The sequence below is a fragment of the Tachypleus tridentatus genome, chromosome 2, assembly GCF_004210375.1.
Source record: "Tachypleus tridentatus isolate NWPU-2018 chromosome 2, ASM421037v1, whole genome shotgun sequence".
NCBI lineage: Eukaryota > Metazoa > Arthropoda > Merostomata > Xiphosura > Limulidae > Tachypleus > Tachypleus tridentatus.
Window position 1 is genome coordinate 82,443,046 of NC_134826.1, and position 24,438 is coordinate 82,467,483.

At 32.2% G+C, this 24,438-nt stretch overlaps 2 protein-coding genes across 12 annotated transcripts in view; one reads left to right on the top strand and one right to left on the bottom strand.

Moving 5' to 3' along the window:
* On the top strand, window positions 1–16,222 carry LOC143244370 (putative Ras-related protein Rab-33). Of its 2 annotated transcripts, none has more exons than XM_076488921.1 (3): window positions 1–99; window positions 7,840–8,078; window positions 13,226–16,222. In XM_076488921.1, exons 2-3 carry the CDS (start codon window positions 7,848–7,850, stop codon window positions 13,733–13,735), a joined length of 741 nt encoding a protein of 246 aa, XP_076345036.1. In that variant the 5' UTR covers window positions 1–99; window positions 7,840–7,847; the 3' UTR covers window positions 13,736–16,222. The 2 variants fall into 2 exon arrangements, with proteins under 2 accessions (XP_076345036.1, XP_076345035.1); XM_076488920.1 differs by lacking the exon at window positions 1–99 and adding an exon at window positions 2,328–2,471.
* LOC143244369 (ras-related protein Rab-30-like) overlaps window positions 12,059–24,438 on the bottom strand; it is a 24,947-nt gene continuing 12,567 nt past the window's right edge. For 9 of the 10 annotated variants that reach the window (XM_076488919.1, XM_076488916.1, XM_076488918.1 and 6 more), the window contains 2 exons: window positions 20,338–20,577; window positions 16,719–19,634 (listed from right to left, as the gene is read on the bottom strand). In XM_076488919.1, coding sequence (XP_076345034.1) covers window positions 19,567–19,634; window positions 20,338–20,577 — 308 coding nt within the window. In that variant the 3' untranslated portion in view covers window positions 16,719–19,566. Of the gene's footprint in view, window positions 12,088–16,718; window positions 19,635–20,337; window positions 20,578–24,438 lie in introns of those variants that run through there. The other variant, XM_076488911.1, reaches the window with a different exon arrangement.

Consider the following 24,438-nt stretch of genomic DNA (forward strand, 5'->3'; position numbering starts at 1 on the left):
ATCGTCACATTTGAAAACCATGTGGACATTACCATGTGACTTCGTCTCTCGCTCCAGCGTTCAATTAATTTTCTCAGCTTGATATCCTTAAGAACAGGCGTGAGCGCTTTCTCTATTTATCTTTCTTTCAAATTTATTTTTATACTTGTTTTATTTTCTAATATAACTAAGTGTGACAGAAAAAGCTTTTAAAATAATGAAGATTATTTTAGTCTGCCTATACTTGCTAAACCTTTCTTAAACTTGTAGTATTTTAAGAGATTTTCTTTCTGTGATAAGTTACATGGCGCCCTTTCTTTGGCGCCTTCCTTTGCAGCTGACCCGGCATGACCAGGTGGTTAGGGAGCTTGACTTGTAATTTGAGGATCTGAGGTTAGAATTCCTTTTCCACCTAAAATGCCCCCCCCCAGTAGCTCAGCGGTATGTCTGCGGACTTACAACGCTAAAATCCGGGTTTCGATACCCGTGGTGTGCAGAGCAAAGATAGCCCATTGTGTAGCTTTGTGCTTAATTCTAAACAACAACCACTGAAAATGCCCACTTTTTCACCCGTGAGGGTATTATATGTGATATTCATTCCCGCTATTCGTTGATAAAAGAGTAGACCAAAAAGTGGACGGTAGGTGGTGATGACAAGCTGCCTTTCCTTTAGCCTTTCACTGCAAAATTAGAGACGGTTTGCGCAAATAGCCCTCATGTAGCTTCGTGCGATACTCAAAACAAATCAAACAAACCTTTGCACTTTGCATCAGAGGGAAGATAATAGATTGTTTTTCATTATGTACAGTTGGGGAACATAATTATTTTTACTTATTTATTTATTTCCATATATATATTACTTTCATACCTTATACATTATTTCTCTGCTATTAGTAATAGTATTCTGAATTACGTTGGTTTACCTGTGGTTTTGTTGTATGGTATTTATTTAATTTTATCACTACCATCCAATAGCAGCATTCAGTTAGTGAATACGTAGTTTGGTTCAGTCCATTATGAGTTCAAAGACTCAAAGATCACATTCTCACCTGAGATACAGAAGACATGGGTTATATTCAACATTGTACGAATGCTAGTATATAATTATACAACGTTCGTGACTATATATGTTTTTAACGGCATTTTTTGTTTTTGCGCATTTCTGGGTTGCGTTTTAAAATATAATCAAATGGTGTTATACTTGTGATATATATCTGTAGCAATATTCAATTAACATTCTACGTTTTCACAGAGCTTGTTTGTTTGGTTTTTTTTTTAAGTTCTCGTAAAGCTACACGAGGGCTATCTGCGCTAACTGTTCCTAATTTAGGAGTGTAAGATTAGAGTGTGTGTTTTTCTTTTAGCAAAGCCACAAAGGCTATCTGCTCAGCCCACCGAGGGGAATCGAACCCCTGATTTTAGTGTTGTAAATCCGGAGACATACCGCTGTACTAGCGGGGGGCTGTAAGATTAGAAGGAAGGTAGCAAGTCATCACCATTCACCTCCAACCCTTGGGCTACTCTTTCACCAATAATTAGTCGAATTGACCGTCACATTATAACGCCTCCATGGCTGAAAGGACGAGCATATTTGGTGCGACGGGGATTCGAACCCGTGACCCTCAGATGACGAGTTGAACGCCTTAACCCACCTGGCTATACAGAGGTTACGCATAAAATGATTGTTTCGTTAAATTATATTTGCTTGGCCCTGTTTTTGTGCCACGTCTTCTGCGTCATATTTGTTGTGAGAGATACAAAATATTATACAGTTAGTAAGAATCAGGATTTATTTTCTTTGAATATGTTTATTGGAAAATATGCTGACGTAGGAAATCTAAAGATTGTTGTGTACCGCAATACGGCGTGGTCTGTCTTACTAGTGTGATATTTCACGATACTTGTTTTTGTGTTTGTCCTGTGTGTACGTTTTATCTCTTACCACCTGGTGTCCGAGCCAGCTGTGGACTTCAAACAAGAACAGAAACGGACTAGTGAGTTACAACTGAATTATATAATTAAACATTTCGCTCATTTACACTGTCGTGTTCAGTTGTAACTTATTTACCGTCTGTTTTCATTTTATTTTCTAAAGAATTCAAAGTTATATATATTTTTACATTTCCAGTATTTTTGGTGTGTCCGATTTCGATAGAGAAATAATAAGGAAATTCACAAATATCCTTTAATTGATAGCATATATTTAAAAAAAAATAGAAAGTGGTTTATGCATACGTAGGTATAAAGAACAGTGCAATATCATATTAAAAAAATAAATAATATACACCCTTTTCATTGTAATTGCCCACGATAGTTAATATAGTTAACAACATTAAAACGACAGAGGGCGTTAAAAACTTCTAACGTGGTTGACGTTGATCTGTTTACGTGTGTCAGAAATAGTTGACAGTATTAACCATGAATAAATGCAGGATTGATAAAATCGTATAACAAAGTTTGATATAGGCCAGAGTTTTTCTGTTTATTGCATTGTAAGTTGAAAATCAATGTATATGGGATTGCAAGATGTTACCAACCCCATTTCTGGTCTAAAAATTACAATTTAGAAACTGTAATATATGCGAACTTTAGAACTAAAGTTAGTACTTCTGTAAAGTTTGAAATTATATGTTTAATTTATTTTCAAACTTACATTAGTTAGAAATGTTACTGTTAGTGTTATTGTTAATATTAATAGTAGTATCATTACTTGTTTTCTGTTAGTAATGTGAGTTCTATAAGTTTCAATTAATTTCGATATTACTTCAGTTTGGAGTTTAAGAAACACGAGTAATGAAGTGTTCTGTGTTAGTTAACATTTTGGGAGAACATGGGACGTCTTGGCCCATCTCGGCTGTTCCACATTCTAAACTAAGATAATTTTAGGAATACATAAAGCCAATCATTATCATTCGTATACTTATAAAGTTTTATCTAAAAGAAAACAAACTTAAGTTTAATGTCTCTATAACATCTGAAGACAAACAATTCTAAAGACTGACCACCCTATTAGAAAAATAAAACTTGTTTAGTTGAAAATGACTCCTACCCTATCAAAAAGGTAAAGATGTATCCCCTAGTACTACTGTTTGCAGTATTAAATATGAAAAAAAAGGGTACATCAACACTATCAATTCCCTTTACATTAAACACCTCAAACGAATTCATCCTAACTCTTCTTTTTTCAAAGGAAAACAGTTTGAAAGATTTCAACCTCACCTCATATGACAACCCCTCTATTCCAGGCACCATTAAAATAACTCTTCTCTGAATCCTTTCAAACAGTTAGATGCTTTTTCTAGGTAAGGACTCCATTATTGAACACAAAATTCTGACTGTGGCCTAACCAGTGACCTGTAAAAGGAAATTCTATTGTCTTTAGACTCGTATTCGATACTTTTGTAGATACAATGTAAAATCCTATTTGCCCTACCACTTACAACAGCACACTGCTCGGAAGGCTTTAGTGACTGATCAGCTGTTTCACCAAGAACCTTTTCTTTCATAACACTGTTAAGGTTATTCCTATTTAAATTATGCTAACCCACATGCAATATCTCGCATTTATTATAATTAAAACCCATCCACCATTTATTTGCCAAACTTAATAAGTGATCTACACCCTTTTGTAATTCAGCAGCATCCTCTTCACAGCCAGCAACACCCAAGACCTTAATTTCAGCAATTTATTTAGCATTTCTTCATCTATATCACTGATAATAAATCAAAAAGAGCAAAGATCTTAAGACTGAACTGCATTTGTAACAACCCTCTAATTTCTTCCATCCAGCCATTTTTCTATCAAATTTGCTGATTTATCCCCTACTTCTGTTGAGAAAAATATTTTTACAAGCCTTTCACATGGCAACTTGTCAAATGCTTTCTCAAAATCCAGACGAACCAAATCTAGACCATCTACATAATCAGTAGCCTCTTTAAAGAATGTCAAAAGATTTGTAATGTAGGATTTTCCATTAATGAAACTATATTGATTATCCAATAAAATTCTAAAATGTATTAAATGATTTTACAAAGCATCTCTTTGTGGACTTTACAAAACATTATCCACAACTGATGTAATACTAATGATTCTGTAATTACTGGGACAATTTTTATTATCTCCCTTTTAAATAGGAGTGACATAAGGAAACTTCCAATTTTCTTCTACCTGCCCACTGTTCAAGGACTGCAAAAAAAATTATTAAGTGACTCGCATTTCTAATCTTTAACCACCTTCAAATCTCTTGGGGAAACATTATCTGGCTCAAGAGTTTTATTGTTTTCTAAACTTCCCAATGTTTTCTTAATCAGCTCAGATCTAATGCAGTCATCCTGTTTGATCTCATTTCTATTTATCAACTGTTCAAGATGTGGAATAATGCTTAAACCTTCATGAGCAAAATTTAATAACCCAGCCATCTCATAATCATCACATACTGGCCTTTCTTTATCATCTCTTAAGGGTTTACCCAATCCTAACATTTTGTGTACCCTTAATGCGTTTAAATAAATCCTTGCTGTTAATTTTGACATTTTCAGCCAACCTTTTCTCATACATCATTTTTGATGTTTAATTTTCTGTTTCACCAAGTTTCTTTATATTTTACAATCTTCTATGTCTCTTGTCATAACAGTCAATTTAAATTTTCTTATATTTATGTTGCTTTTCTTCAATTTTATCTCGAACTATTTGTGAGCCAACCTGAATTATTACTTGCTGATACACTTTTCTTTCTATAAGAAATGTTTTCCTTGACTATTTAAAAATTTGTCATTAAAAGTTTTTGACATCTGATCAGTTTTTCCAAATAACCCAGCTTCCCAATTCACAACAGATAATTATTGTCACATCCCTTCCAAATATGTAACCAATCTATAATTATTCCCAATTTACACATACAGTAAAACATCGAAGCTAATGAATCAATGATCACTTGCACCCAGATGTTCCCCAGTTTCTACCCTCTTGATCATTTCCAAATTTGAAATTGACAATAACTCTAAAATAGCATTGTTTACAGTAGTTACCTTGACTAATTGGTGAAAAAAGCCATTCTGAACAGTTTTGAAAATCATTTTTCCTCATCAGTTGACTGTAGTATTTCCCAATCTGTATGCCTGAAATTACAGTCTTCCATAATTGTGACTTTATAAACAGGTAATATCTTACTTTCATTATAAAATTTTTTGCTAATTTCTCATGGTCATGCTGATTATCAGTGACTGGTCATTTTGAAAGGTGCAACAAATAACTCAGTCAGTTGTTTACCACCTTACAAACAGTTTGCTTGATGACTCATTTGAAGTTGTGTTTCTTGAAAACAAGCTGGTTGATAATTTGATTAAAGAGGTGTTCTGTTGATTGCAAACTCTGTAGGTTTTAAAGCTAGACTAATTATATATAACATCTTGGCAATAAATATGCAGATCAGTCCAGTAGAACTCTCATTTCATTGATTGTTGTATGCAGAAGCATTTCTGAAACTGAATGCCCTGAACAATATAGGAATCAGCAAGCTGTTGTGAGGAGGTCACAATATAATAATAAACTTTGTACAGAAATTTGTTATCATCCTGTGGTGGGGGTCCTTACAGCCTTAAATATTTTCAAAGGGTGACCAACAAAATTAACAAAAAGAGTTTGAAAAACTTTCATTTACAGGATAAACCCAATTTGTAATATATTAGGCCATCCCTTAAGTAATGTCCAATTTTAGGTTCAGGAAAAGAGAAAGGATTTCAAATGCTTTTAATGCTAGTTACTCAATAATGTATGTTTCACTATTATTAAATACTTCCTATCAATGATTCACAAGCTTCTGAATGCCACTTCTATACAATTCTTGGGGTTTGGAGGAAAAGAATGTAGAGAGGGTAGGTTTGACATCTTCATTGTTCCAAACTCTTTTCCATCAAGATTGTTCTGTAAACTTTAGAATAGATGATAATTAGATGGGGCAAAGTCTGGAGAATGAGGAGGATGTGGAAGTTTTTCCCAGTCTGGCTCTTTAATCTTTACAGATATGATCCTTGCTGTATGGGGCCGTGCATTATCCTGATGTAACACAAGATCTTTATGACTGATCAAAGTAGGACCCTTTTCTTTCAGTGAAACATTCAGGCTCTTTAACTATCGACAGTAGAAGTCTGATGTAATTGTTATATTGATTGGCAGCAACTCAAAGTGGGTCACACTAACAATATCCTACCAAATGCTTAACAAGACTTTCCTGGGGTGGAGGTCCATTTTGGACTGAGCTTTAGCCAGGCTACCTGCACTGAGCCATTGTTTGCAGCACTTAACATTTTTATAAAATACCTATTTTTCATATCCAGTCACTAACCTGTCCAAAAAATACGAGTTATGTTCAGAAGAGTGCAAAAGTCCACTTTTGCTCTTAGGTTGGCTTCTGTCAAATGATGGAGGACCCATTTTCCCAAGTTTTGACACTTTTCCAAGCTGTTGCAGATAACAGTGAACTGTTGAATTGGTTGAATTAAGCTTCTGTGCTAGTTCTGCAACTGTTATAGCACAATCTTCATAAAGTGCAGCCAGCAGCAAGTCATCATTAAACTTAACAAGATGACATGAACATGGCACATCATTTAAGCTGTAGTCACCTGATCTGAACATCTGAAACCACCTTTGACATTTCCTTTCATTGAGAGATTCTGCAGCATAAATACCTTGAATGTTTCGTGTAGTTTCTGCTGCACTATTGCCTTTTTAAATTCATAAAGCATTATTTGCCTAATGTGCTCATTAGACGTATCCATCTTCTAAAGGGTTTATTTGATTAATGATCTGAAAAAGTGGAATTGGGTTAGTTTCTTTTATTTGTCTGAATATTTTTATATATGTCCTACTACATATTTTAGTCATTAAAGCCTTCTACAAAGACAGAAATGATGATGTGCCTTTGTATTAAATTGTTGGACAAATTATTATGGGATGACCTGATACACATATACAAAATGTACATGTATAACATTTGCCTTGACACATAACTATGTTTCATATCACTAATTCCTATTAAGTCAGGAACAGCATTAAAATTATAATACTAAAATGTATGCATCTCTTTCACAAGCATAAATAGAAATGTATGTGAAATACTTAAGATTCTACATTATCCAGAACCTTGAACTACACTACTCTGACTAATCTCCTCTCTCCTTATTTGAGTGCCATAAAGTGTTCCATCCACAGTCAAAACAAACTAACTACACCTCCCTCAGAAATATACTGATTAACTTCTTTATTCATTCCTTTGTAAATGTTGATGAATGAGTAGAAAAGGTTCATTCAGGTTGGCTCAACAGTAAATATATTTCAAAGAATATAGTTACATTGAAACTACAAAAGGTTATAGTAAGATTCAAAGTTTGCGTTTCTGTTTATTTAATTCTGTCACACAAACAGGTCTCATGCAGACTATCAAAGTAGTTAAAAGTAAAAACTGGATTAAATAAAATCAAAGTGAAATTAACAAAAGAATGGAACTGGTGGTACAAGAAAGAAAAAGTAATTTTACCAGCTAAATTAATATTCTGCTCATACATCACATGTTAATTTGATTAAATCGTAATGTTCCATTAATCAGTAAGTGTAAGTCTTGAAAATGAAATAAATTTATTCTGTTTTCTTTCATGTTTTTATCAATATGTGTTTTAATCTCAGTTTTGTAGGAAACTTTTAGTGTTGAAAAAGAAGTACATTAAAGAAAGCATACCATGAAATTCATATGCAGTGTTTTTTTATGTAAGATGAAATATAGTAACTATATGTTATTAAATATAGAAGATCACTTAATAATTAATTTGATATTGAACAGTATTTTCTTATTTTGGAATATAAAGCTCAACTTATGTCCACCAACATGAGTAAGGCTGCAAGACAAAAACCAACCTCTCAAATGATGGTCAGCAGGAAAAAGGAGAAGCAAATTTTTAAAATTATTGTTATCGGAGATTCAGGTATTGGAAAAACATGCTTAACATATCGATTCTGTAGCGGCATGTTTCCGGCCAAAACGGAAGCAACCATTGGAGTTGACTTCAGAGAAAGAATTGTTGAAGTTGAAGGAGAGGAAATTAAGGTAACTTAAGTACATAAAACCTTCTTTATCATAAAAATAAGGAAGAAATGGTGGGTAACAAAAGATAATTTTGCCCTTTTGGCTCATTCATTAACTTTTAAACAAAGGATATGAAGAGGAACAGCAGTGATTAAGTTTTTATGGTGCTTCCAGAGGCTAATGATGTAAGGTCAGAGGGTCTAATTAATATGTGCAAAGGGTCAGTAAATGGATTTAAACAAACGGGCCATAACTCAATACTGTCAGATATACTACCCAGGATTAAGTGTTGAGGTGAAGTTATAAGTAAGACACTAGGGCTAAATTCTAGGTTTAGGTTTAATGAGTAAGGATGAGCAGATTGGCTGGTTGACTTTTGTGAATTTATTGGTAGATGGGAGCTTTTTGGAATCGATGGTTTACATTTAAATAGAGTAAATGCTGGCTTGTTTGTTAAGGCTATTAACTCAGATGTAAGGAGAGTTTTAAAATAACACTGGACAATGGTGAGGGCTGGAAAAACTAAATACAAAAAGATTTAAAAGGCATAGAAAAGTTTAGCAGAGGAAATGAGTACAGCAGTAGTTATAAGGGTAGGCTGAATTGTCACTGTTGTAACGCTAGAAGAAATAGATGATTTTAGGGCACTGATAGGAATGGAGGATTTTGATTTAATAGGAATAACTCAAACATAGTTAAATGTAGATGATTTTAATGACAGAACATTCTTTGAAATACAGAGTTACAGGATATCTAATTAGGATAGAGTATTAAGGGAGGAAAGTGGATCTTTATATGCAAAGTGTGAGTTATATTCTGAAGAAATTAAGGATATCAAGGATAACAGCAAGGAGATTGATTCTATTTGGGCTTCTGTTAGCAAATATAAGAGAGAAAAAAAAGATTTTTAGTGGGAATTAGTTACAGAACATCAAATGATATTGATGAACTTGGTGAGAAACTTTACTGTGAGATTAAGATTTCAGCTGTTAATGAAGTCTTAATTATGGATGATTTTAATTTTGGACATATGGACTGGGAAATGTTAGAGTCAAACCATGAGGGAAAAAGGTTTTTCAAAACTCTTCAGAATGTTTTTTTTAACCAATTACTCAAGGAAATTTCTGTACAAAGTTTATTATTATATTGTGACCTCCTTACAACAGCTTACTGATTCCTATATTGTCCAGGGCATTCAGTTTCAGAAATGCTTCTGCATACAACAATCAATGAAATGAGAGTTCTATTGGACTGATCTGCATATTTATTGCCAAGATGTTATATCTAATTAGTCCAGCTTTAAAACCTACAGAGTTTGCAATCAACAGAACACCTCTTTAATCAAATTATCAACCAGCTTGTTTTCAAGAAACACAACTTCAAATGAGTCATCAAGCAAACTGTTTGTAAGGTGGTAAACAACTGACTGCAACAATTGTTGCACCTTTCAAAATGACCAGTCACTGATAATCAGCATGACCATGAGAAATTAGCAAAAAATTTTATAATGAAAGTAAGATATTACCTGTTTATAAAGTCACAATTATGGAAGACTGTAATTTCAGGCATACAGATTGGGAAATACTACAGTCAAATGATGAGGAAAAATGATTTTCAAAACTGTTCAGAATGGCTTTTTTCACCAATTAGTCAAGGTTACTACTGAAAACAATGCTATTTTAGAGTTATTGTCAATTTCAAATTTGGAAATGATCAAGAGGGTAGAAACTGGGGAACATCTGGGTGCAAGTGATCATTGATTCATTAGCTTCGATGTTTTACTGTATGTGTAAATTGGGAATAATTATAGATTGGTTACATATTTGGAAGGGATGTGACAATAATTATCTGTTGTGAATTGGGAAGCTGGGTTATTTGGAGAAACTGATCAAATGTCAAAAACTTTTAATGACAAATTTTTAAATAGTCAAGGAAAACATATTTCTTATAGAAAGAAAAGTGTATCAGCAAGTAATAATTCAGGTTGGCTCACAAATAGTTCGAGATAAAATTGAAGAAAAGCAACATAAATATAAGAAAATTTAAATTGACTGGTATGACAAGAGACATAGAAGATTGTAAAATATAAAGAAACTTGGTGAAACAGAAAATTAAACATCAAAAATGATGTATGAGAAAAGGTTGGCTGAAAATGTCAAAATTAACAGCAAGGATTTATTTAAATGCATTAAGGGTACACAAAATGTTAAGATTGGGTAAAACCCTTAAGAGATGATAAAGAAAGGCCAGTATGTGATGATTATGAGATGGCTGGGTTATTAAATTTTGCTCATGAAGGTTTAAGCATTATTCCACATCTTGAACAGTTGATAAATAGAAATGAGATCAAACAAGATGACTGCATTAGATCTGAGCTGGTTAAGAAAACAATAAAACTCTTGAGCCAGATAATGTTTCCCCAAGAGATTTGAAGGTGGTTAAAGATTAGAAATGCGAGTCACTTAATAATTTTTTTTGCAGTCCTTGAACAGTGGGCAGGTAGAAGAAAATTGGAAGTTTCCTTATGTCACTCCTATTTAAAAGGGAGATAATAAAAATTGTCCCAGTAATTACAGATTCATTAGTATTACATCAGTTGTGGATAATGTTTTGAAAAGTCCACAAAGAGATGCTTTGTAAAATCATTTAATACATTTTAGAATTTTATTGGATAATCAATATAGTTTCATTAATGGAAAATCCTACATTACAAATCTTTTGACATTCTTTAAAGAGGCTACTGATTATGTAGATGGTCTAGATTTGGTTTGTCTGGATTTTGAGAAAGCATTTGACAAGTTGCCATGTGAAAGGCTTGTAAAAATATTTTTCTCAACAGAAGTAGGGGATAAATCAGCAAATTTGATAGAAAAATGGCTGGATGGAAGAAATTAGAGGGTTGTTACAAATGCAGTTCAGTCTTAAGATCTTTGCTCTTTTTGATTTATTATCAGTGATATAGATGAAGAAATGCTAAATAAATTGCTGAAATTAAGGTCTTGGGTGTTGCTGGCTGTGAAGAGGATGCTGCTGAATTACAAAAGGGTGTAGATCACGTATTAAGTTTGGCAAATAAATGGTGGATGGGTTTTAATTATAATAAATGCGAGATATTGCATGTGGGTTATTATAATTTGAATGAGAATAACCTTAACAATGTTAAGAAAGAAAGGAATCTTAGTGTAACACTTCTTCAGTTTCTAAAGCCATCCAAGCAGTGTGCTGTTGCTGGTGGTAAGGCAAATAAGATTATGGGTTGTATTTATCGAAATATTGAATTAAAGTCTAGAGAGATTATAATTTCAATGCACAGGTCACTGGTGAGGCCGCAATTAGAATACTGTGTTCAGTTCTTTGGTTCCTTACCTAAGGAAAGATATCAAATCTTGGAAAGGGTTCAGAGAACGGTTACTATAATGGTGCCTGGATTGGAGGGCTTGTCATATGAGGAGAGGTTGAAATCTCTCAAATTGTTTTCTCTTGAAAGAAGTTCGAAGAGATCTGATTGAGGTTTTTAAGACTGTAGAGGAACTTGATAGTGATAATTAATCATATATTTTCATATTAAACAATGAAAATAATAGGATTAGAGAATAAAATTATAAATTTTGTCAAATTAAAACTGTCATCTTCAACTAAGACAGTTTTATTTTTCTATTAGGGTGGTTTAATTTTGAAATGGATTGCATTCAGATGTTGTATAGACAGTAAATTTAAATAAGTAAAAACTTGGTAAGTATAGGAATGTTAAGGGGCTGGTTTTAAGATTTATTTATTGATAATTACCTCAAAGGTTCATGTTGAATGTGCTTTTGATGTGAGCTTTATACATCAGCAACCATTTTTATTAATATTAGTGGTATCTTGTAGCAGCTGTTCATGCAAATTGTTCCAGATGCTACCATTTTATTGTAAACTTTCATACAAGTTTCATCAAGTACAACCATCTGGTAGTAGGTGTTCACACTGGTTGTGTCAAATGCTACCATCTGGTAGTAGACTTCACACAGGCTGTGTCAGATGATACTATCTGGAAGTAGATGTTCACACGGGTTGTATTAGATCTTACCACCTGGTAGTGCCAATTCATTAAAGTTGTAATACATGTATCATCATAGCAGTAGTAAATTGAGCTGGATGGTTATTTCAATTAATATAATTAATTAACTGTAAGCATTAGATATACTGATTGGTGTGTAAAAAGTATAACACTTTAATCAGAATTATGATTTACTAAATTAATGTCATAAAAACAATCATTTGTTAATGCCTACTCTACTAATTTGGTGTAGATGTCTGATACAGTTGTTCCATAGAGATCTGATTTACCCAGAAACATAAACTAAGTTGTTTTTTTATATTTGAAGGTTTTAGCATGTTTTTTTAAATTATGTTTAAGTTTGTTTTATGCCTTTTATTACTTTATTTCAACAGAACTGAGTATCCATAACCCATATATTTATTTCCATAGTTTTGTGTGTAGTGTTTGTACCTGCTATGTTGATATCTTACAGTACTTATGTGTGTTGCAGTTAAGTACCCTGCACCTTTTATGATGTTTTGTTTTGTGTTTTTTGTGTACACAATTTAGGTATTTTGTACATGTATTATAGGAGGAGATCTCCCCAATAGATACTTATAAAAATATTACGTGTTTGAGTAAATCAGTTGATCTTTCTGTACTTAATAATGTCTTGTAATTCATATCAGTCTCTCTGTTTTTGAGATACTCTCGTAGAAACACAAATAAATACACCTGGATCCATTTACAATACCCTCACAGGGCAAGGGTAAATATTTTCATGGTCATTGAGATTTAAAAGTGCATATGTTAAGTAATCCATTATAACTTTTGATGAGAAAGCTTATAGGGTTGTTTTGATTTAGGGTAGGTGGATTAGTGTACTTTTAAATCCAGTGTGTGTGTGTGTTCTCAGCTTATTCTGTTTACATGTTGTGAATTACCAGTTTTTGAGATCCCTGACTTATGGTGACCAATATGTCATGAACAAGTTTCAGAAAAATTTAAACACTGCATTTGAAACAAAAACCATGAAGGCTCTTTTTCTTTTTTGTCTCTTTCTCATTGCAAATATTTTGTCACGTTAAATAATTAATGTAAGAACCCATTGAGAAAATGTAATTTATGTATTTCATGTTTTTTGCAGTTGCAGCTGTGGGATACTGCAGGCCAGGAGAGATTCAGAAAAAGCATGGTTCAGCATTACTATCGGAATGTTCATGCTGTTGTGTTTGTGTACGATGTTACTAAAATTGCCACATTTGAGAGCTTACCACACTGGATAAAGGAATGTGAGGAGAATCAGTTGAATGACAGTATTCCCCGTATTATTGTTGGAAATAAATGTGATTGCAAAGAGCAGGTAGTAGTCAACCTAAATATGGCCCAGAAATTTGCTGATTTCCACAGCATGCCAGTCTTTGAAACCTCTGCAAAAGATGACAGTGGGGCAGACCATGTAGAGGCAATTTTTATGACCTTGGCTCAGAAATTAAAAAATTCAAGGCTACTGATGCCACCATCACCATATAAGCAGGTCGTGGGTGGTAATGGTACATCAAATTTTACTATTCCTGTTAAGAAGTCTCACTGTGCACATAAATATTCAGCACCAACTCATTCTCCATATGAAGAGGAAGTATGGTGTGCCTGCTAAGAGGCTTAAAATCCTCAAATTGTAGTGAAACATTTGTTTAGATTTTGTGGCAAGTTAGTTTTAGGTTAGGCTTATCAAGAATGAGGATTGGTTTCAGTATAACCTGTTACATTAAAAGAAGGTTAATAAATGAATTATACTTGTACAAGGCAACTTAATCAAATTTTGAATGCGGGTCAGTAAAAAAAAAAATCCTAAAATGTTCATTTTTATGTACCCTGATGCATTTCTGTGATGTTTTGCCAGTATGTGGACACTTATAAAGTATTTCAAAAGTCTGGCAGTGGAATCATGATGAACAAGCTGTAACCCAATTTAATTCACCCTTAATGTAATGTCCAAACACATGTACAATGAATGCTTTCACTAAAACTAGATAATATAAATATAGAGAGACTTTATCTTGTACTTAAACACAAATATTATGGAAAATTGTAGACTTGTTGTTCATATTACTTTTTAATGTGACCTTTTTTAAGGTAACCTGTTTAAAAGTTCTTGTATTTTTTACTCTGCCAATAACCAAGAGGTGTTCATTGACATGAAATGAAGCTCTGTATCACTAATGAGAAAATTAACAAAGTGTTATTTTATATTGACTGGTTTAAATCTGGTAGTGTATGTGTTGTACAGAAAAGCAGGTTGTATTCCTTGAGAGATTAGAAAAGCAGAGTAACATATGTAATTGTCTAATACACATGTACTATATGATTCATTTTTAAGTCCATATGAATAGCTGTTGTTAACCTTTTTGGGTAGGTTTCATTATTTTGCACTAACGTTCAAAGTGTGATTAGAATGAAATATGTATTATAATAGTAGATGTTCTGAAAGGATATGGTGGACACATTACTTAACATACTTGAAAGAGCATATTGTATTTGTCAGAATGTGTTTAACATGTAAAAAAAGCTATTAGAAAGATAAGATGGCCTACAAGGCTTATTGATGGCAATTTCACTCCTGTGACCAGATCATTGAAAATAACCCTAATGCAGTTGAAACCAACATTTTATCCAGTATTTTGTTTAGAACAATTTTGTGTTGAAATATTCATTGCAGTTATTGATCCTTGTTAAACAAAATTAATTCAAAAAGACTCTTGGATCTTAAGGTCTTTATCAAGTATTCATTAGTTCACTGCTGTGGATTTCATTCACTCCCGATCCTTTGACCTCAATGAAAATTGGCACAAAAATGATTAATTTGGATTTTGTAAACTTAAATATGCTTTACTTAACATCATGTACATGATTGTAATTGAAAACGTGAGATAAATTAATTTCAAGTACATAACCAAATCAGTTGATCATCTGGTATAATTTTATTAACAAACTTTTCTTAACTGGTTCAGAGATAGTATCAACATTTGGAGTTTTGTAATTTGTCTCATTTTGAATTGATTGGTTTAGGGGATTTCCAAACAAATTGCTACCGCTGTAGAAGTCCCATGATGTTTGTGAATTGCTTTTTATGATGTAAGATTTTAACGTTTAAATTAGAACTTTCTTGAAGCTTGGTTAACATCTTGAGCTGTACAACACAATTAAGGAACATATAGCAATTACTATTCTAATTTGGTTTCCTTATTCTTGTAGTTTTTTGAACATATATTATGGTAAATAATCTAAAAGTGTGTTAATTTTTGTGCATTATTTTCCTTTCAATCTCATTCCTAATGTAATCATGGAAGATCTCAATGTTAATCAAAGGCATTCCAACAGTCACTGGACAGCCAGAATAACAACTTTGATTTTAATATATTTTCTGTAAATTAACAACAAATATTTTTATCCTTTAAAATGTTTTACTCAACTTTCACAATCACTGCGAGAAGTTCAGGAATTTGTGTGGAAATTATTGATAAAGAACGTTTAAGAATACAAGTAACTTTTTATGTAAACTTTGTTATTTGATTCACTTAGTCAAGTATTCTGGCTGGCTTTAACCAGGGATGTGATCACATGTTTTAGTGTCACTCAAGATCTGCGATACTGTAATAGAACTCAGTAATATTTTTTCTATTTATTCCAAGTTTTTCACATTATACATTTTTGTAGTTTAAGATATTTATGGAACTTTGATCCAACAATAACTAAGATTTGGTAGTTTGAATAAATATTCTGCAAATAAGTGCCTCCTTATTACACAACAGTTAGTTGTAGCAAAATATCAAGTGTATACAGGCTGTAACTAATGATCTGTTTATTCAATTAGGCTTGTGTTTATTAGTTTTTTTTTATTACATGCACACATACACAAGTATGTACGTCTGTTTTACTAGCTAATTTGATAGAGAACCAAAAGTCAAATATTTAAAATAGAATGAGCTTCCAATTCATGATGGATGTTACAACTAGAATTTATTTTTTACAATTTATTCACATACTTTAGAGTTTTACTGACATACTGTAAACAATGTACAACCATTTCTTCAAATTGTAATGTTTGAAATTGATTAAATAAAGTAAATTTAGTAAAAAAAAATCAAAGTAAATATTGCTTGGCTGGATGCTAAGTTAACAATGAGACTATGATTGTATGACTAGATATTTTATTCTGCATGTTTTTACTACAAGTAGGGTTCAAATTCCCAGTGTACAAAACATGCCCTTTCAGCTGTGGGGATGTTATATAGTTATGTTCAATCCCACTAATTGTTAAAAGAATAGCCATTCACATTGCCACCTTACTATAAATTTGTTAACACAATACTTAAAAATTGATTCATTGGAATCAAACTATGAACTTTAATAATTGTTGTAGTTGCTTGTATCCAAATACTAATTTTTGACGTGTATTAATTTTAGAATTTAACTTTTGTCTTCTGAATATCAAAACACTTTTAAAGAGATGCTCAGAAATTCAGTGCACCATTTATATGTGAAGTTGGATTCTAACTATTTTTTGTCAGAGTTGGACATGCTCACAAGAATTAATCAGATGTATGAAATGTGGTTCTACTTTTTGATAAGTTCACCAATACACCAAAAAGCATCTTTTATTTCATATAAACTAAAATAACATTCTGTATAGCTATAAATAATCTTATAATTGATTTTTCCAGTGGAATGTTGTACAGTAAATCAAATTAACAAGTAAATGCAGCCTTGACGTTCAACCTCGATGTGCTGCTGTATAAATTTACAATACACCTCTACCATTACCATATATAGAAAGTTAAGTAGCCATATTAAGATATTAATCAAATAAACACGAGGAGGTATTCATAGACGGTCATATGCCAAATACACTAGTATTGATGTATTGTATAAACATGAATCTGGATTATACATACTTAATTTTCATTATAAGGTTATTTAATTTCTCCAGTACACAGAAAGGAAACTTAGTCAAGCATTACTGGCTCCAATCATGTAAAGGAAATGTACATTTTCTAAATTATTGATTGTTGTACATCAGCTAAGAAGTTTCCTAGTCGAACAGAATGGTTTTAACTTTACACAAGCTCAATTAAAAACAACAACAAATATTTATCTTTACAACTTAAAATGTTTCATCTCAGTACTATACAGAACAGAAGTCTTAAAGCTATTTCTTTGCGATATGATCACAAGCAACAAACACGTACATTACAGACCAAGTCAATATACAATGCATATCCACCTAATTACTTCAACTAGTAGATGTTTAATCATCTACATCAAGAAATGAAGAAAAAGTTAAACAACTTTGCTTAACTGTTTATGCAACAAGTTGTTGGTCCATTTTTTGATGGTTGGAGGTCCCTAATAATGCAAGCAAAAGTACCACCAAATACTATAATTATTTCCATTAATCACTGCTATATTTTGATATCTTTCTTACATATATTTCATTCAGCTTTTTTGGTCAGTTCTTTGCAGTTTGTGTTCTGACAGGCAAAACATAAAATTAGCTAATACAATACAGTATGTGGACCCCACTGAAAGCAAATATATATCAACAAGTTGCTAAATTTGATGTATCTTACAAATGTTTTATGGAACAGAGGTTGAAGACAGCAAACATTAAACATGGTCTCTCTAAGTGTTACTGTAACTTTCTTATTCTTTGGGTTTAGCTCTGTCTTATAAACATATCAATAAACTTAAAAAGAAAAACTGCAGTACAGTCGTCAAGTTTTACACGTCTTGAAATAAACGTATGTCATAAGATTTACTATTTAAGAAATGTTTACAACAGATATATTCACTGTGTGCGTGTTTACAAGTAGCAGCATGTATGTCAACTATGTATGTGTTTACGGTAAATTCAATTCTTGCTCTGTGTTTTTATGGCAGACACTTGGTCCTCATTATGGTAACGTGTACTTTAAATATAATGTATTACATAGTTATAATCAGTAACAGCAACAATTTAAAATTTAATTTTTCTAAAATAAAAATGCAGTAATTGCTGGACTGTATTACAGTGCACGTTCACATAGGAAAAGTATAACAGTGATGCTAAGTTTTCTGGCAATGCCTTTCACACACACACATACATACATAGTTGATTAGCTGGTCATTAACATACCTTGTGAATCTTAACAAAAAAATACAGTTTGTAAGTTTCACATGTAGCTTTAGTTTGGAAATCCTGAAGCACTGAATAATTATAGTTGAAAAAAAAACAAAAAATGTGTATTATAAAGTAAAAATATAACAGTGTAAGTGACCTGGAGAAACAAATACTTTCCACATGCAATACTTGGTATAGAATCAATACATACAGCACTACAAAAGAAAACACCACCTTCACCTCATTCTACAGAACTAGCCTTTATCTGCAACAGGTGGCTAGCTAATGTTTATCTTCCAAAAATTAATATACTTTTCTTAATAACCTTGGTCAAATCCCATTATGAACAGTAACACAAAGGGTCAATTTTGAAATGTATATACATTTTTCCTTTTGTGAAGTACAGTGAAACATACAGTTGTGATAAGCTGTTTGTTATCCTGATACCTTTGAATAAATTCACTCTCATGGACAGAGTCGAGTCAGTCACCTGACTTAACGAGAATTATTTTATAAGGATTTCATCAACCTTCTCAACTGTATACAAAAACCTAACTTTTGAATATTTCTTAATTAGATGAGTATGATTAGTTGTCAAAGCATGATTTTCAACTGATGATTTTTTGTTTTAAAGCTAAATGACAGGTACGTGGCACCAGAAAATATTGATCCACTAAAACTGTTGTCTCAATTCCAAGTCTAAAAAATATTTTTCTACATACAAGTATGTAAAAGAAAAATATAGGTTACTGGAGTACAGAATTACTTCTGATTATACCTAATTTGACATAGACTAATGCTTTGCAAAGTCCTTTAAATAAGTAGTCAAAAATTGAGAACCAAAAAACAGTTCACTTGTGTTTAATGAAAGATGAGAAATTTAGATATCTTTCATGTTTGTAACAAGTTTTAGTCACTGTAAAAATATACGTTCAACACACTAGAAGACGTTGAACAGAGTGTGCATAGTAAGTACATGTATAAGCATTTTTAAACCATATTTGAAACAATCTCTTAGCAGAATAAATTTATAGAATGAAGTGATGAAACAAAACTTGAAGAAATGTTGGAATCTCACCCAGTGAGCAACACACATTGTATTCAATGAAGAATTAACTTTCATCTGAAACTATGTAATAGACAATAGCCTCTTTTTTGTTGTTCTTCTACACGCTACCTAATATCAAATTCCACATTAATTTGTTGGTGTTAAGAGACACAACAGTAAAAATCATAATGCTACAAGACTTAGCTTTAAACAATTAAGAAAAAATCAATTATAAAAATATAAAGGAAGGTAAAATAATAACTAAGTTGTACTCAATTCACTATAATACTGAACAAAGAATGTGAAAAAATAAATACCTGAAATACTGGATTACATTATCAGCATGATCTGGTTGAGAAAACATTCTTAGTGATAAAAACCTTTACAGTATCAAGAAAATTCAATATAGCACTTATCCAGATCTACCTAGATACAATTCATATGTAAACTGTTCATATTAAGAATGTATATGATGGAATTATTTTTCTAATTTTGTCAAGTACAAAATAATTATTAATCACCTCAATATCTTTTAGAAAAAGTTTCTTTTGGTTTCCACTAACAACCATTTCTAGTTTCATTAACTGTCACTTAGCTGCACAATTTCACCATCAATTAAATAACTGCTTCTGCTACATTTAAACCAAAACTGGTAAAATCTACATAATGCTACACTTTGTATCAAAATGTCTGTCAAATATAGCTTTACGTAGTACTGTATTCTACATTACACAACCTTCTTCACTGCAGAGCATCTAACAATTCTAAAACCTCATCTATATGGTTTCTGTAAACCTACAAATCCTCACTTACAGAAAGGTCTTGCATTCTTTGAATATTTCTGATGAATGATGAAAATACAATCACTTCCAATTAGTTTCTTCCTGAAATTTTACTGGTTATGCTAATACTAGGAACATTTAACCTTCTATTCAGATAAATACTTGGCCATCTTTATTTACAGTTGACTACTAGACAGTTTATATAAATATATATAAATCTTTATCAACATTCACAACAGCTGTAATCACACATTCTCATGAAAACTTACAACAGTGATGTTCTGTCTTTTCCCTTTCCTTTCCAAATGATTGAATCAGTTCAGAATTATTGAACTGAGCCCTGGTAGCCTTTGCCTCTCGAGTTAGTTGAGCTGCAATTTCTAGAAAGAGTTTTTCTACATTGTCCGAATCTTTGGCTGATGTTTCAATAAAATACATATTATGAGCTTTTGCAAATTCTTCTCCAATTTGGTTTGGGACTTCTCTATCCTTCCTATCAGTTTTATTTCCTGAAGTTAAGAAAAAAATAGAATAATATACACTTTAGTTTCACAGCTATTGTACTATTGTTTTATGCTTTCATTTCATTAGACATCTTGGTCAAAGTTGTGACTTCAGTTTTGAGCATTTATTTTAAATGCATGATAATTTTAATGTGTTCCATCTGTTAAGTGGCTAACACATTTGACTTTATTTTAACGTGTTCCATCTGTTTAGTGACTAACACATTTGGCTTTATTTTAACGTGTTCCACCTGTTTAGTGGCTAACACATTTGGCTTTATTTTAACGTGTTCCACCTGTTTAGTGACTAACACACTTCGCTTTATTTTAACGTGTTCCATCTGTTTAGTGACTAACACACTTCGCTTTATTTTAACGTGTTCCATCTGTTTAGTGACTAACACACTTCGCTTTATTTTAACGTGTTCCATCTGTTTAGTGACCAACACACTTCGCTTTATTTTAACGTGTTCCATCTGTTTAGTGACCAACACACTTCGCTTTATTTTAACGTGTTCCATCTGTTTAGTGACCAACACACTTCACTTTATTTTAACGTGTTCCATCTGTTTAGTGACCAACACACTTCACTTTATTTTAACGTGTTCCATCTGTTTAGTGACCAACACATTTGACTTTATTTTAACGTGTTCCATCTGTTTAGTGACTAACACATTTGACTTTATTTTAACGTGTTCCATCTGTTTAGTGACTAACACACTTGACTTTATTTTAACGTGTTCCATCTGTTTAGTGACTAACACACTTCGCTTTATTTTAACGTGTTCCATCTGTTTAGTGACCAACACACTTCGCTTTATTTTAACGTGTTCCATCTGTTTAGTGACCAACACACTTCGCTTTATTTTAACGTGTTCCATCTGTTTAGTGACCAACACATTTGACTTTATTTTAACGTGTTCCATCTGTTTAGTGACCAACACATTTGACTTTATTTTAATGTGTTCCATCTGTTTAGTGACCAACACATTTGACTTTATTTTAACGTGTTCCATCTGTTTAGTGACTAACACATTTGACTTTATTTTAACGTGTTTCATCTGTTTAGTGACTAACACACTTCACTTTATTTTAACGTGTTTCATCTGTTTAGTGACTAACACACTTCACTTTATTTTAACGTGTTTCATCTGTTTAGTGACTAACACACTTCACTTTATTTTAACGTGTTTCATCTGTTTAGTGACTAACACACTTCACTTTATTTTAACGTGTTCCATCTGTTTAGTGACTAACACACTTCACTTTATTTTAACGTGTTCCATCTGTTTAGTGACTAACACATTTGGCTTTATTTTAACGTGTTCCACCTGTTTAGTGGCTAACACATTTGGCTTTATTTTAACGTGTTCCATCTGTTTAGTGACTAACACACTTCACTTTATTTTAACGTGTTCCATCTGTTTAGTGACTAACACACTTCACTTTATTTTAACGTGTTCCATCTGTTTAGTGACTAACACACTTCACTTTATTTTAACGTGTTTCCATCTGTTTAGTGACTAACATTTTGACTTTATTTTAACGTGTTCCATCTGTTTAGTGACTAACACACTTCACTTTATTTTAACGTGTTCCATCTGTTTAGTGACTAACACACTTCACTTTATTTTAACGTGTTCCATCTGTTTAGTGACTAACACACTTCACTTTATTTTAACGTGTTCCATCTGTTTAGTGACTAACACACTTCACTTTATTTTAACATGTTCCATCTGTTTAGTGACCAACACACTTCACTTTATTTTAACGTGTTCCATCTGTTTAGTGACCAACACACTTCACTTTATTTTAACGTGTTCCATCTGTTTAGTGACTAACACATTTGACTTTATTTTAACGTGTTCCATCTGTTTAGTGACTAACACATTTGACTTTATTTTAACGTGTTTCATCTGTTTAGTGACTAACACATTTGACTTTATTTTAACGTGTTTCATCTGTTTAGTGACTAACACACTTCACTTTATTTTAACGTGTTTCATCTGTTTAGTGACTAACACACTTCACTTTATTTTAACGTGTTTCATCTGTTTAGTGACTAACACACTTCACTTTATTTTAACGTGTTTCATCTGTTTAGTGACTAACACACTTCACTTTATTTTAACGTGTTCCATCTGTTTAGTGACTAACACACTTCACTTTATTTTAACGTGTTCCATCTGTTTAGTGACTAACACACTTCACTTTATTTTAACATGTTCCATCTGTTTAGTGACTAACACACTTCACTTTATTTTAACATGTTCCATCTGTTTAGTGACTAACACACTTCACTTTATTTTAACGTGTTCCATCTGTTTAGTGACTAACACACTTCACTTTATTTTAACGTGTTCCATCTGTTTAGTGACTAACACATTTGACTATTTTAACGTGTTTCATCTGTTTAGTGACTAACACATTTGACTTTATTTTAACGTGTTTCATCTGTTTAGTGACTAACACACTTCACTTTATTTTAACGTGTTTCATCTGTTTAGTGACTAACACACTTCACTTTATTTTAACGTGTTCCATCTGTTTAGTGACTAACACACTTCACTTTATTTTAACGTGTTCCATCTGTTTAGTGACTAACACACTTCACTTTATTTTAACGTGTTCCATCTGTTTAGTGACTAACACACTTCACTTTATTTTAACGTGTTTCATCTGTTTAGTGACTAACACACTTCACTTTATTTTAACGTGTTTCATCTGTTTAGTGACTAACACACTTCACTTTATTTTAACGTGTTTCATCTGTTTAGTGACTAACACACTTCACTTTATTTTAACGTGTTCCATCTGTTTAGTGACTAACACATTTCACTTTATTTTAATGTGTTCCATCTGTTTAGTGACTAACACACTTCACTTTATTTACTAGAAAATTAACTTGCTTATTTCATCCTAGTTGAGGGATAAGAATAGGTCTGGATGAAAAATAAATCTGAAAGTTTATGTAAAGTACAACAGTGTCCCCAGTCAGCAACAGTGTTTGGAAGTAGAGGCAGAGAAGGGTAGAAAATGTAATACATTTTAAGTCATAATATTCAGAAATTCATGCAAAATTAATATTTCTAGTTATTTATCAACACGTTTGTGTTGATTTCACGAATGGTCAATAGGCCAAGAAGGCACAAAACGGGTTACTAAAGAGAAGTTCTCATCCTTCTATGTTCTAACTTCTAGACAGCAGTGTAAAAAGTACTATAATACTCTTATCCAGGTTAATGTATCATCCTGAAACTCACTTAAGTTACTGTAAAAAAATAACAAAAGTAAAGAGTACTCTCATCTGAAATAATTACATTTGCAAAGTTATCAAGTTTTACAAAGATATATTTAATTCTGCCAAAATAATGACACGGCATTTAGAATGGTCAAAAATATGGGCTTTGTAAAGAAATTCTAACTTTGACGATTAAAATCCTGCACAATGTCAAAAAAAAAAGAAAGAAGAGAAAACCAAAAATAGAAAATTATGGTCTGTCTCAACATGTGACAATCTATGTAGAAAGATATATTTTTGAACTTCTGGAACTTGTCAATTCTTGTATAAAAAGAGACTGATGTAGATGAGCTAAGATTACCAGTCAGAAAAGTGGAACACTTTCTTTTTTCCATCATCCAAATTATACCACAATAAACAAGTATCACACTTAGTAGCCCCAAGTGACTTAACACTCTCAAACCCCATAAATTGTGACATCAGATCCAGTAGGGACTAGTGATTTTAAAAATCTCATTTGGATGAAGAATGTAGAAAATATATATACATACATACATACGGGTGTAACTTTAGATTACAGAAATACTGTGTGCACATTAATGTTTGTTTTTTTGTTATTGTTAAGC